Here is a 12580-nt window from a genome sequence, read left to right as displayed (position 1 = left end):
CTCCCCGCCAGAAATTCTCGGATGGCCGCACACACCTCGTCCTTTACCAACAACCAATGTCGTTGATAAAACATAGCCGGGAAACCATCTGGCCCCGGCGCCTTTGATGGCCCCATCTGAAACAACGCTCTCTCAATCTCTTCATCAGTAATCGGTGCTGATAATTTCGTATTCAACTCCTCCATTACCAGCGAATCAATATGTTGCAGAATTTTCTCACCATCCCTCGATCCCTCTGAAGTGAAGAGCTGGGCATAAAAACTTGCAGCCATCTCACGCATACCTTCATCATCCATGCATTTATTTCCATCTTCTCTCCGCAGCCCCTTTACTGTATTTTTCCGTTTCCTATGCGATGCTTGGTTTTGAAAATACTATGTGTTTTGATCACCATATTGTAACCAATCCACCCTTGATCTTTGCTTATAGTAAATCTCCTCTCTTTCATATAGATCATGCAGCTGGTCCTCTATGTCCTTAATCTCCTGCCTATATCCTGTTCTGATCGCCCTTTCCTTTGCATCTTTCAACTGCCACTTGAGATGACTAATCTGTTTTTATAGAGCCAAATACCTCCCTACTCCAAGTTTGCATGGCTTTAGCCAAGAGGGCGAGTTGTTTACATGCAGCATCCATCCCCGGCCGCGTCTGATTGGTTGCATGCGCCGCTTCCCATGCATTGGTCACCATGGCCTCGTAATCCGCATGTCTCGTCCAAGCCGCCTCAAACATGAAGGGACGCTGCAGACGAGCCGTGTTGTCGGCCAGTGCCAACGCAACACGGACAAGCAAAGCTTGGTGGTCGGATTCTTCGGTCAGTATGTGTTTCACCTCGGTCGCCGGGAACAATTGCATGAAGGAAGTTGAACAAGTTGCCCTATCTAATCTGACCTGGATATTTTCAGCTCCATCTCTCTTATTATCCCATGTGAACGGGTACCCTGAAAAACCTATATCCGCAAGCCCGCAGTCGGCTAAACAGTCTCTAAACTCATCCATTTGTCTGATACATCTTGCCTTACCTCCAATTTGCTCTTTCTGCACCATAGCCTCGTTATAGTCTCCAACACAGATCCACGGAAGGTCATCTTGTGTCCGCAAATACCTCAAAACTTCCCATGTTTTCTTTCTCTTTTCCACACATGGCTCCCCATAGATTCCAGTGAACCTATAGATATGCCCATCCACTTCCATTTGACAGTCTATATAATACTGACACCAAGGTCTTACCGTTACAGTCACATGATCTCTCCACCACAATGCCAAACCACCACTTTTTCCGACACAGTTCACCGCTACTCCCTGCGTAAAGCCAAGGCTCCATTTGAGCCTCTCCATCGCTTTTGCACTCTTCTTCGTCTCCGATAAGAACACCACCGCTGGGTTGTATGACCGTATCAGGTCTCTAAGTTCGCCAACTGTCGAGTCCAACCCCAGTCCTCGACAGTTCCAGGCCAAAAGATTCATTGCGACCGGCGGCCCTGTCTCGCAGGGTCCACCGATGTATCAGTGTGCTCCTCAATACGATCAAACACGGACGAGGTTTTCTGCCTCGTGTCACGAACGGAAGTATCATGTCCTTCATGCCTCTCCCCCTCTCCTTTAGCCACCCAATACTGCCTTGGCCTCCTCTTCCTATCTCTCTGGGGCTCTTGTCTTGGACTACTCGGAGAACGCTGCCCTGCCGTATACTCTGGCCTAGGCTTGCGCACATAGTAACCATGTCTCCGCTCTCTCCCATTGAAATTGCTTGACGATCCCACCCCCTGATGATCCCATCGCCCATATTGCCTGTAACTGTTTCTTAACTCTGCCTGCTTCTCCTGCTGCCTCTCTCTCAACTTAGAGTGCAACTCTCTCTCCCTCTTTTGTTCTAGATCATCCCTCAGATCTCTCCCCTTCTTGTTCTCTTCTCCTTGTTCCTGCTCCTTAGGATTGTTGCCGTCCTTCCCATCCCCCATGCCATCCCCACCAGTGCGGGAAACGGCTGGAGTAGTAAACTCATTATGCAGATTGCGCTTTGTAGGAAGATCACGAACGGAACCTGCCCTTCTGCTTCCCCTTTCCCCTTCACTACTTCTCGCACTCCCGAAGCTGTTGGCGCTCCCTGAGAAACCACGGTGCGAGCCATCTTTATGTCCCATTGATCGCCCTGGGGACGCTCTAAGCCATTCCCCCCACTGATGGTCTGAATCCACTGCCGGAACGCATCCACCTTCACCATGTGCCAGTCTTCCACAATCAAAGCAGAAATGCGGTATCTTTTCATACTTGAAATCGAACCAAGTCTTCTCCAGGTCGTCTTCAGATTTTTTTCAAGTAAATGCCCCTAACCAGAGGCTCCATAACAAGAAGTTTAACTCTGAAACGCAGCTCCGACCCCTTTGCAAATCCATCCTTCTCCACGTCTACCCTCACAATCTTGCCTAGCCAATTCCCAAGCCCCTCACCAAACGCTTTTGAACGCTTGTCTAAAGGTAAATCCTCAACCCGGACCCAAACATCCACCTCATCAAATGTCATCTCTGATGGCCTTGTGCCTCCATCATAATCCTTTAGCACTAAAACATTAAAATTAAACTGCCATGGTCCATTGTTCAACGCGTGTCTCCAATCTCCTTCACTGCCAAAAGTCACCAGAAAGAGGTTCCTGCCTATGATCTTGAATTGTGCTTCTCTGTGCAGCCCCCACGCCCTTGCCATAGATTTTTCCAGTGCACTCTTGTTTATCGGCCTGGGTGTAAATGCTTTCCCGATCGCCGACCACCTCGCCGGCCTAACATGATCCTGATCTGATTCCTTAAAAACAAAGCCCTTCGCCTCCTTCTCCGTCAACACCAGGCCTCCCATACGGGCCGTCAAACCTGGGGACATGGGAGGTGTTCCTGCTTTGGGCGCCCAGTGGCGTCCGCATCGCAGCATCTGTCGCCTCTTTTTGCGCCGACGACCGTGGGGTAGAAGTCGGGTTTCGTGAGTTCGTCCCCGCCGCCGTTTTCCCATATGCATCTGCATGGCTCCTCGCTGCTGCATCCCCATCCTTCTTCCTCCCCTCCATGTCAATGACCGGAGAGAGAAACCGCACGCTGGCTCAAGCACGCTTGGAGACGCCGTCGCCTCCTCCCGCACCGCCGCGATCCTCCGCACCACCGACCGCAAAACCCTAACCCTAGCTATCAAGTCGATCGCCTCGCAATCGCCTCAATCGCCTCTCCGTGTTTTACGCCCGAGGTGGACCCGCTTATCCGTCCTCAACCGTCGTCCCGTTGGAGTTGCTCTTACCGCTACTGATTTCCTTGCAGAAAAGTCAGAATAACCGCACAAAAGCTTTAATTTAAAATTGAAATCAGCGTGGTTGTATCCGCTGGAAGGAGATCTGTCGTCCAAAGACTCTGCCTTCCTTCATTGCCCACACCTCCGCCCAGCGGTGGGTCCCGGCGGCAAGTCTCTCCAAGCGACAGAAGCAGAGGGAGATAGCGAGCGAGCGTTTCCTTCCGCCCCTCTCCTCCCGTCGGCCTCATCCACCATCAATCTACCCGCCACCCCCGCCTCCCTCTGGACCGTGGGCCACCCCTCCCCCCTTCCCTCCCGCGCGTCGACGTCCATCCTCGCCGCCGCCCCTGCTCCCCAACCCCCACCATTCACCAGCGCCCCCAAAGTCCGAGCGAGACAGACGGGGGAGGGGGAGAGGGAGAGGAGAGCGGCGGCGACCGGCCAGCTCCGACCCCGCAGGCCCGGCCGTCGGCGGCCGTGCCCCGTCGTCCCCCGTCCCGCTGGCCGGCGGGCCCCGCCTCCTCGCCTCCGGGAGCTTCTGCTGCTGCTGATACTGTGTGGTAACCCCTCTCTCTCTCTCTTTGTGATAAGTACAGTGCAGCGGGGGTTGCTTAATTGTTTCCCCAAACGAAATTTCCGCGGCGAGCAGGGGAGGGGCCGCATTGGGTGTCCGCGGCGGACTAGGAGGGGATTCGTCGCTCGCTGCGCTGGGCCCGCGAATCCGCGCGGGCGCCGGGGGGAGGGAGCGGCGGGCGGTGCTCGGTGAGTGATCTAGGGTTTAGCGGCTCCGATTGGGGCTCGTTCCCTCTGTTGATTTGGCGTCCTCGTCCGAATTCACGGCGGGCTGGGAACCAGCAGGAGGGGCGGCTGGTCATGGTTTGGTTCCCTTTTGCAATTAGACGGCGCGCTGAGTGTAAGTGCTGGAGCTTGATGTGATGTTGATCGTTGGTGACATTTGAGTGTCAGGTTCGCACTCGGTTCAGTTGGGAGTGGCTGGAAGCAGAGTTTTGGTGCTCTGGTCGGCGGCTCGGCAGTGCCGCTGCTCCATCCTCCATGTGCGGTGCCGCGGCTGGCCTGTGTAGCGTTACTCCCCAGTCACAGCTTCTGGTGAGCGGAGCGTGCGGACTGTGGAGAGTGTACTGCTGCTTTCAATTGAAGGCGGCATTCTGCGCAGTTGGATTCTACTATGATGCTCAGCATTAGATTCAGAGTCATGTCCATAACTGTTCACTCAGCCCAATGTTCGAAACTCGAAAGGATAATAACTAGAGATCATACTAGTATACGAAGCTGTTCAGCTTTGAAACTATGTGGCATGTTGTGTCCCCAAGGTTTTGGAGATCCATATCGAGGATCTGGTTCTGCATTTCCGCTATCCGAGGAACTGATTCTGGAGTTAAAGTCTGTGAATGAATAGTTGTTCAGCTTCTAATTCTTTTCGATGGAGGCTAGCTGATTGACTTGTTGCCTTCTCTTCTGCATTGAGTAAACACACGTAGCTACTTCGTTCCCCAATTTTACCGATGCATTTTGTTCTGGTATCTATCTCATTTCTGAACTGGTTCATGCGTTCATCCATTCATGAATCAAGTTTTATCTGGTAGCTTTTTTGAGCTCTGACATAACAACAAGACAATCTAACCATGTTACTCTTAGGCAATACCTTCCGTGTGATATCATATTTGCTGTACCCTTGACTCTTTTTCTTCTTATCTTGCAGGTAGTCACATAGCTGCTCTATTTCTCCTGTCTGCAAACATATGTGATAATGGACAACCTTGGACATAGGGAAAATGGGAGGCAAAGGCCAGACCCGTATAAAGCACTTCATACTCAGGTTTGTGTAATTCGTCATGAATAATTATCGTGCAAGATTTTAGAGTTATATTGTGTTCGTTGACATATGAAAGTTACACTGTGTTACTCCCTCCGTCCCATAATGTAAGATGTTATTTTACACTACACTAGTGTCAAAAAACGTCTTACATTATGGGACGGAGGGAGTAGTAATTAAGGCATAGAACATTGATTTGATTTATCTTCTGCTAGTAAGCATTGTCCTGTAACAAATCTTCATTAAGGGCATAACCAGATCACAAGCTGTAGATGAGTGGCTAAAGTGTACATGTGCTTGTTTTAGACTGAAGGCAATATTACTCAGCTTTATGAGAAAGCTAAAAGTTGAGATAGTATGCTGGTCAGTGCTTGTCACTCAGCTAATGTACATAGTATCCCTAAAGTTTCTTCAAACTGAGGAATGATCAAACTAAATAGCAGAAGTTCATGGTGATAAGATAGTAACAAATTTCATAGCCCTCTTTTGTCATATTTTTTGTTTCGTTCTCTTGCATAGCTGCAGAGAAAATGGGCAGTTGAAACAACCATGCCCAAGAAATGAAGATCAAAACTTATAATTGTCTTGGAAATTCTGATGTTTAGCTTTTATGTACTGCATTCAGAATTGTCACAAACATCATGTTATATATATTTTTCTAATCATAATTGTCGGAATGATTTGCTCTCTAGAAGAGTGTGGTTCTTATGATAGTTGCTCTGTGTTTCAGTGGATGATGCCCCAAAGGCAAATGAAGGACCACCACAGCATGAACCTCCTAGCACTACTGAGCGAGAGGGACACCGCCATCATGGAGAGAGACCATGCTCTGGCTGAGAAGAAAGCTGCAATGGCTGAGAGAGACATGGCGTTTGCCCAGCGGGACTCTGCAATGGCTGAACGGAATGCTGCAATCGTCGAACGAGACAATGCCCTTGCTGCACTTGAACTAGCCCGTACAAATGGATTTAATATGAACAGCGGAAACGGATTCAACCCAGGATCTCTCAATGGAGCGAAGAACTTCCACCACCACGACCAGCAGCCCCATGCTCAATCATCACCACTGCAACTGGCCGATTCTCCATATGACCATGCGAGGGAAATGCACATATCAGACGCATACCCAATCTCAACAGCCCCGGTGACTGCTGCTGGAAAGGCAAAGAAGCCCAAGAAGAACAGTTCCCAAGCATCTCCACTGAAGAGGCCGTCAGGCGTGCTCCGGAAAACCAAGAAAGCCGGCGGTGACTGGAGAGATGCCGGAATGTCTGGTGTCGGGGAGGATCCAGCTCGCGCCGCTTCTGAGATGAAGAACGAGTGGAAGGACCAAGACCTTGGCCTGAACCAGGTCTCGTTCGACGAGTCGTCCATGCCCGCGCCTGCCTGCTCGTGCACGGGAGTCCTCCGCCAGTGCTACAAGTGGGGCAACGGCGGGTGGCAGTCGTCCTGCTGCACCATGAGCATGTCCATGTACCCGCTCCCGGTGATGCCCAACAAGCGCCATGCCCGCATGGGCGGACGGAAGATGAGTGGCAGCGCCTTCACCAAGCTGCTCAGCCGACTAGCGGCTGAGGGCCACGATCTCTCGGCGTCGGTGGACCTCAAGGACCACTGGGCCAAGCATGGCACGAACAGGTACATCACCATCCGGTAGCTCTGCTGCTTCCGTTCAATATGTAAGGAGGTGTATGCGGCAAAGGTCCTATAATCTCCTTGCTGGGGTTGGACGGGTCATCAACTCATCATCATCTCTGTAATGTCATTGAGGGATGCAGGCTAGAATTCTGTGTAGGTCCTCCCCCCTTTCTGAACCCCGAGCCGCGCTGGACAGTGGAAATGTAATTTTAGCGACCCCAGGTATTCGTCGTCGATTCGCTGTATAGTTTTGACTACTAGATTTAATTGGTTGTAGGCGATTATTCCTTTGTCATGGCTTACATTCATATCAGATGCTGCATTAGGATTCGTGTCTTGCTCCTGCAGGATAGTAGACGAAATAGAAAGAAGCAAGAATAATAGCAGCAGCATCGCATCAGGCTGCACGAACGTACGTACCTCAGCAGTGAAATCCCATTTTTCAATATTATTATTATAACGTTGCAGTCGTTCAACGTTGCCATCATCGTACACAATCTGGATGCCAAAAGTAAAGTACAGAAATAGGGAAAAATAATTTAGTTAGCACGAAAGTAGCTTTCTACACTGTGGCTCAAATGCTCCTGGTGTGAACAGTAAAATAATACTTTTAAGAAATGTTTGTTGTGCTTGTAAAATTTCATCACGAAATCACATTGGTGAAAGTCGCGGCAAAAAAAAACAGAGCTCCAAAATGCGTTTTAAACATTTTCAGAACATCGATTTTGTTTTTTTATCACGCCTTACACCAATGTGATTTTGTGATGAATTTTCGCATACACACCAAACATTCCTTAAATTTTGCCACAAAATTTTCACAATTTTTTGCATTTTTTTTAATCTATTATTAACCCAGGAGCATTTGAGCCTGGGTGTAGAAACTTCACATCAGGAGCATTTGAGCCTGGGCGTAGAAACTTCACATCAGCCTCTTCTTCAGACAGATGGGAAAAAGTGGAGATGGCAAAATAATGCCCGTCTACTGAATGTGTACCTTGAGCTTTTGTGAACAAGTGCCAAATGACATAGCAGCACCACCACAGAACCTGTAGAGAAAGAAACAGCTTCAAAACTAACCAAACTGGCTAACTTAACACATGAAGGTAACAACAACATAAATACTCCCTCCGTCCCATAATATAAGAGTGATTTTGACACTAGTGTAGTGTCCAAAACGCTCTTATATTATGGGACGGAAGGAGTAGCAAAGAAGAAAGAATAAAAGCAAGGACGAATAAATATATATACGCGTGGCCTGGCAAAGAAGGAACTGTTTGTAATCTTATTCAAAAAGAAAATCTAGAAACTGACTCCCCGCAAAAAAAAAAATCTAGAAACTGACAATGGTAGGAAGAACCATGCAACAAGGAAGCATTTTTTTTTCAGTTTTGCTAAAGCACATCTAGATGTGCCATAAGTGTTGCACATCTAAGTCATATGTCATTAATCTTACATTAAGATTCGTGTGAATATTTTTTCCTTTTTTTCTCTTTATACTTGATTCACTCACTTAGATGTGCAATAACTAAAGCACATCTAGATGTGCCCTAGACACATCTTTTTTTTCGGAGTTGCGGATCACCAGAAAGTCCTATAAATTCATCCTAGCGGACATGGGATTGAGCACTGACCAGACCATTAGCGCTCGTTCGCTCGCATCGGTCACTAACATCGGTCACCAATAGTGCTGGGCCGCTGCTCTGATGACAATTTTGGTCATCTGGTGTTAATTTCGGCCCATTCAACTTTCTATTATAGCACTCTCTGTTTGGTGTTAGTTTCGGCCCATTCAATTTTCCATTGTAGCACTCTTTGTCTGGTGTTAAACTGCATCACTCATTCCCTAAAAAAAGGCATCACTCCTCCATTCTTACCTTGACCTCGAGCAACAGAGCCAGCCGTGAGTTGCTAGCTTGCCTTGCAGTCTCGATTGGGGAGCTTTTACGACGCCGCTTCCCAGTTCAGCGACTCCCCCCTTTGTATAGGTATGACCCTTATCCCCCCCAGCTCCCGTGTCGCTCCCACGAGCGGCTCGGGAGAAACCCTAGCCGCCGCTGACACCCACCCCACCTCTCCTACTCCTCCCGCCGCCGCCGGAGGGCGTCGCCGGGCAAAGCCCACGCGGCGCCGGCGGCGGCGGGGACGGCTCTCCCTCCTCCCCTCCAGGCGTGGCGGCGCGGGGTGCTTGGCTGGTGGCGGGGACTCGCGCGCGTGGGCGACGGCGCGCACAGGCAGTGGTGGCGCTACGCAGCGGCGTGTGCGGCTCGGAGGCTCGGACCGCTCAGCCATCAGGGAGACCCGACGCCGCTCTGTCCTGGGGAGCTCCAGCTCCAGATCCGGCGGTGCCCGTGGCTGTAGCCGGGGGATGGTGGCGCATGACGGAGTTGGTGGTCGGAGCAGCTCGGGCGATGTGGTGACCGTGGTGAGCTACCATGCCCGTTCTGGGGGCTCTCTTCGCCCAGATCTGGACCCCTCTGGGGCGGCGACTCGCACGGTCATCGGGCCCCATGGCTGTGGCCGGGGGGGGGGGGTCGGCAGTGGCTGCTGTCGGCGGGGTAGGCGTGTGTGTTGGGGAACGTAGCATAATTTTAAAATTTTCTACGCATCACCAAGATCAATCCATGGAGTCATCTAGCAACGAGGGAGAGAGGAGTGCATCTACATACCCATGTAGATCGCGCGCGGAAGCGTTCAAGAGAACGGAATTGATGGAGTCGTACTTGTCGTGATCCAAATCACCGATGACCAAGTGCCGAACGGACAGCACCTTCGCGTTCAACACACGTACGGTTGGAAGACGTCTCCTCCTTCTTGATCCAGCAAGGGGAAAGGAGAGGTTGATGAAGATCCAGCAGCACGACGACGTAGTGGTGGATGCAGCAAGATCCCGGCAAGGCTTCGCCAAGCGCAAGCAGGGAGGAGAGGTGTTACGGAGGGAGAGGGAGGCGCCAATAGCAAGGGGTGCGGCTGCCCTCCCTCCCCACTCTTTATATAGGGGCCTTGGGGGGGCGCCGGCCCTAGGGAGATGGATCTCCAAGGGGGCGGCGGCCAAGGGGTGGCTTCCCCCCCAAGCCAAGTGGGGGGCGCCCCCACCCCTAGGGTTTCCCAACCCTAGGCGCAGGGGAGGCCCAAGGGGGGCGCACCAGCCCACTAGGGTTTCCCAACCCTAGGCGCAGGGGAGGCCCAAGGGGGGCGCACCAGCCCACTAGGGGCTGGTTCCCCTCCCAATTCAGCCCATGGGGCCCTCCGGGATAGGTGGCCCCACCCGGTGGACCCCCGGGACCCTTCCGGTGGTCCCGGTACAATACCGGCGACCCCCGAAACCTTCCCGATGGCTAAAACTGGACTTCCTATATATAAATCTTTACCTCTGGACCATTCCGGAACTCCTCGTGATGTCCGGGATCTCATCCGGGACTCCGAACAACTTTCGGGTTACTGCATACTAATATCTCTACAACCCTAGCGTCACCGAACCTTAAGTGTGTAGACCCTACGGGTTCGGGAGACATGCAGACATGACCGAGACGACTCTCTGGTCAATAACCAACAGCGGGATCTGGATACCCATGTTGGCTCCCACATGCTCCACGATGATCTCATCGGATGAACCATGATGTCGAGGATTCAATCAATCTGTATACAATTCCCTTTGTCAATCGGTACGTTACTTGCCCGAGACTCGATCATCGGTATCCCAATACCTCGTTCAATCTCGTTACTGGCAAGTCACTTTACTCGTACCGTAATGCATGATCCCGTGATCAACCACTTGGTCACATTGAGCTCATTATGATGATGCATTACCGAGTGGGCCCAACAGATACCTCTCCGTCATACGGAGTGACAAATCCCAGTCTCGATTCGTGCCAACCCAACAGATACTTTCGGAGATACCTGTAGTGTACCTTTATAGTCACCCAGTTACGTTGTGACGTTTGGCACACCCAAAGCACTCCTACGGTATCCGGGAGTTGCACAATCTCATGGTCTAAGGAAATGATACTTGACATTCGGAAAAAGCTACAGCAAATGAACTACACGATCTTTGAGCTATGCTTAGGAGGGTCTTGTCCATCACATCATTCTCCTAATGATGTGATCCTGTTATCAATGACATCCAATGTCCATAGTCAGGAAACCATGACTATCTTTTGATCAACGAGCTAGTCAACTAGAGGCTCACTAGGGACATGTTGTGGTCTATGTATTCACACATGTATTACGGTTTCCGGATAACACAATTAAAGCATGAACAATAGACAATTATCATGAACAAAGAAATATAATAATAACCATTCTATTATTGCCTCTAGGGCATATTTCCAACAGTGTGGTGGTGGGATGTTGTGGCCGAAGGCGAGGGATTGGGTGCAGGTGGTAGCCGAGACCGATCCAACTCTCTCTGTGCATGTGCTCAAGGTGAGTGGATGTGATAGGGGAGTCTCTTGCTGGGCCTAGCGAGGACGCTCGCCGTGGACTGGTAGGAGGGGCAAGGTCTGGGCTACCGGACTTGGTGGCCGACGTCTGCGGAGTAGAATGGGTTGGGATGCTTCAGGCGAAAGCCTAATGTCGACCTCGTCGGCAATGATGATGGCGACGCCCTCGGGCGACGTTTCCCTTCATGAAGGCATTATCGCGAAGCTTCCATTACCCGCTATTTCTCTATGCTCCGGGCGAAAGCCTAAGATCCTTCTCTGGATCGGACAACGGCGGCATCTTCGATGTCGTTTTCCCCTTTGGGGGCGTTGCTTTTGGAGTCAGGGATCCGCGGTTGGTCATTGATGTCTAGGTTGGAGTGTCGGTTTGGTTTGTTGGATTGCAGGGCGGTGGTGGTGGAGGTGTGTTGTGGCGGCGACCAGTGCCTTGGTCATCCTATGCTGATGGTTGACTTCTCCTTTGGGGGTTTGTGGCGGCGGTGAGGTCTCGGTGTTCGGTGCTCTTCGACGGCATGTGAGGTTTGGTGGCCTTGCATAGTGCTCTGGTTCTCTCCAATTGTGATGGTGGCCATGGTGTGGCCCAGAGGAGGCGCAAAACTGTCTCGGCGGAACATTGCCCTTCGGCACGGTCTGTGGCTCTCTTTGTCGCGACGTTCCTAGGCAGTGAGATGCCCTTCGACGGTGTCGGCGACTTCCTAGCTCTTCAAGGTACAGAGGGATCGCATGGCAGCAGGTGGCTTCTTCTCTCTGTCTTCTCGGTGGCGGATATCCCTTCGACTGATCCAACAAAGCTAGCTCCCGCTCTTCTCAGTCTGCTGGTGCTCATGGGTGCTAAGTTCTTGGTGTCGGCTGCTCGTCGTAACTCGCTTCTGGTTCTCCTTCTGTTGCTCTTTGTTCCTGTCTTGTGTGTGTTGGGTGTTGTTGTTTCTTGCTCCTTGTTCCTGTCTTGTGTGTGTTAGGTGTTGTTGTTCCTTGCTCCTTCCTGAATGTCGGGTGCTATGTGTTGTACCCGTCGTGTTGTATCTCACTCTTATTTATAATGGAATTGGTTCAGGCCGGCGTAAGCCCACCGTAGCACCGTTAAAAAAATGACCCTTATCACTTCGCAACAGCTGTAGACCTGCAATGGCGTCCTTATTTCTCCATTAAAATAATGTGTTGTCACATAGGGATAGGGATTGCCGTCCCGGGCGATGCTGCTTTCCAACTGCTCTGGTTGAGTTTCGTGTGCGCTGTTTGCACCTTCGGTTGAGCGGCTCGGCCATGTGTTGTTGCTGGACTGTTGGCAGTCTTTGGTGCATGAACACATTTTTTTCACCGGGATAAGATCAAGGGGAGGGAAAATCATTAATGTTGTCAGCCTGGTTTCCTAATTTAATGTGAAGTTAACATTGTTGTC

At 50.9% G+C, this 12580-nt stretch overlaps 1 protein-coding gene and 1 pseudogene across 2 annotated transcripts; one reads left to right on the top strand and one right to left on the bottom strand.

Moving 5' to 3' along the window:
• Positions 1 to 1463: 1463 nt before the first annotated feature.
• Positions 1464 to 2874, bottom strand: LOC147957528 (uncharacterized; annotated as a pseudogene).
• Positions 2875 to 3428: 554 nt separating this feature from the next.
• Positions 3429 to 7067, top strand: LOC125522201 (barley B recombinant-like protein D). 2 transcript variants are annotated; one of them, XM_048687288.2, is made up of 4 exons: positions 3429 to 3830; positions 3920 to 4032; positions 4991 to 5107; positions 5835 to 7067. In XM_048687288.2, the coding sequence occupies exons 3-4, from the start codon at positions 5039 to 5041 to the stop codon at positions 6759 to 6761; spliced, it is 996 nt and encodes a 331-aa protein (XP_048543245.1). In that variant the 5' UTR covers positions 3429 to 3830; positions 3920 to 4032; positions 4991 to 5038; the 3' UTR covers positions 6762 to 7067. The 2 variants fall into 2 exon arrangements, with proteins under 2 accessions (XP_048543245.1, XP_048543244.1); XM_048687287.2 differs by lacking the exon at positions 3920 to 4032 and having other exon boundaries at positions 3430 to 3830.
• Positions 7068 to 12580: the final 5513 nt, after the last annotated feature.

The sequence above is a fragment of the Triticum urartu genome, chromosome 7A, assembly GCF_056163025.1.
Source record: "Triticum urartu cultivar PI428250 chromosome 7A, HENAU_Tu73, whole genome shotgun sequence".
NCBI classification, from domain to species: Eukaryota; Viridiplantae; Streptophyta; class Magnoliopsida; order Poales; family Poaceae; genus Triticum; species Triticum urartu.
This window is presented reverse-complemented; position numbering and strand designations above follow the sequence as displayed.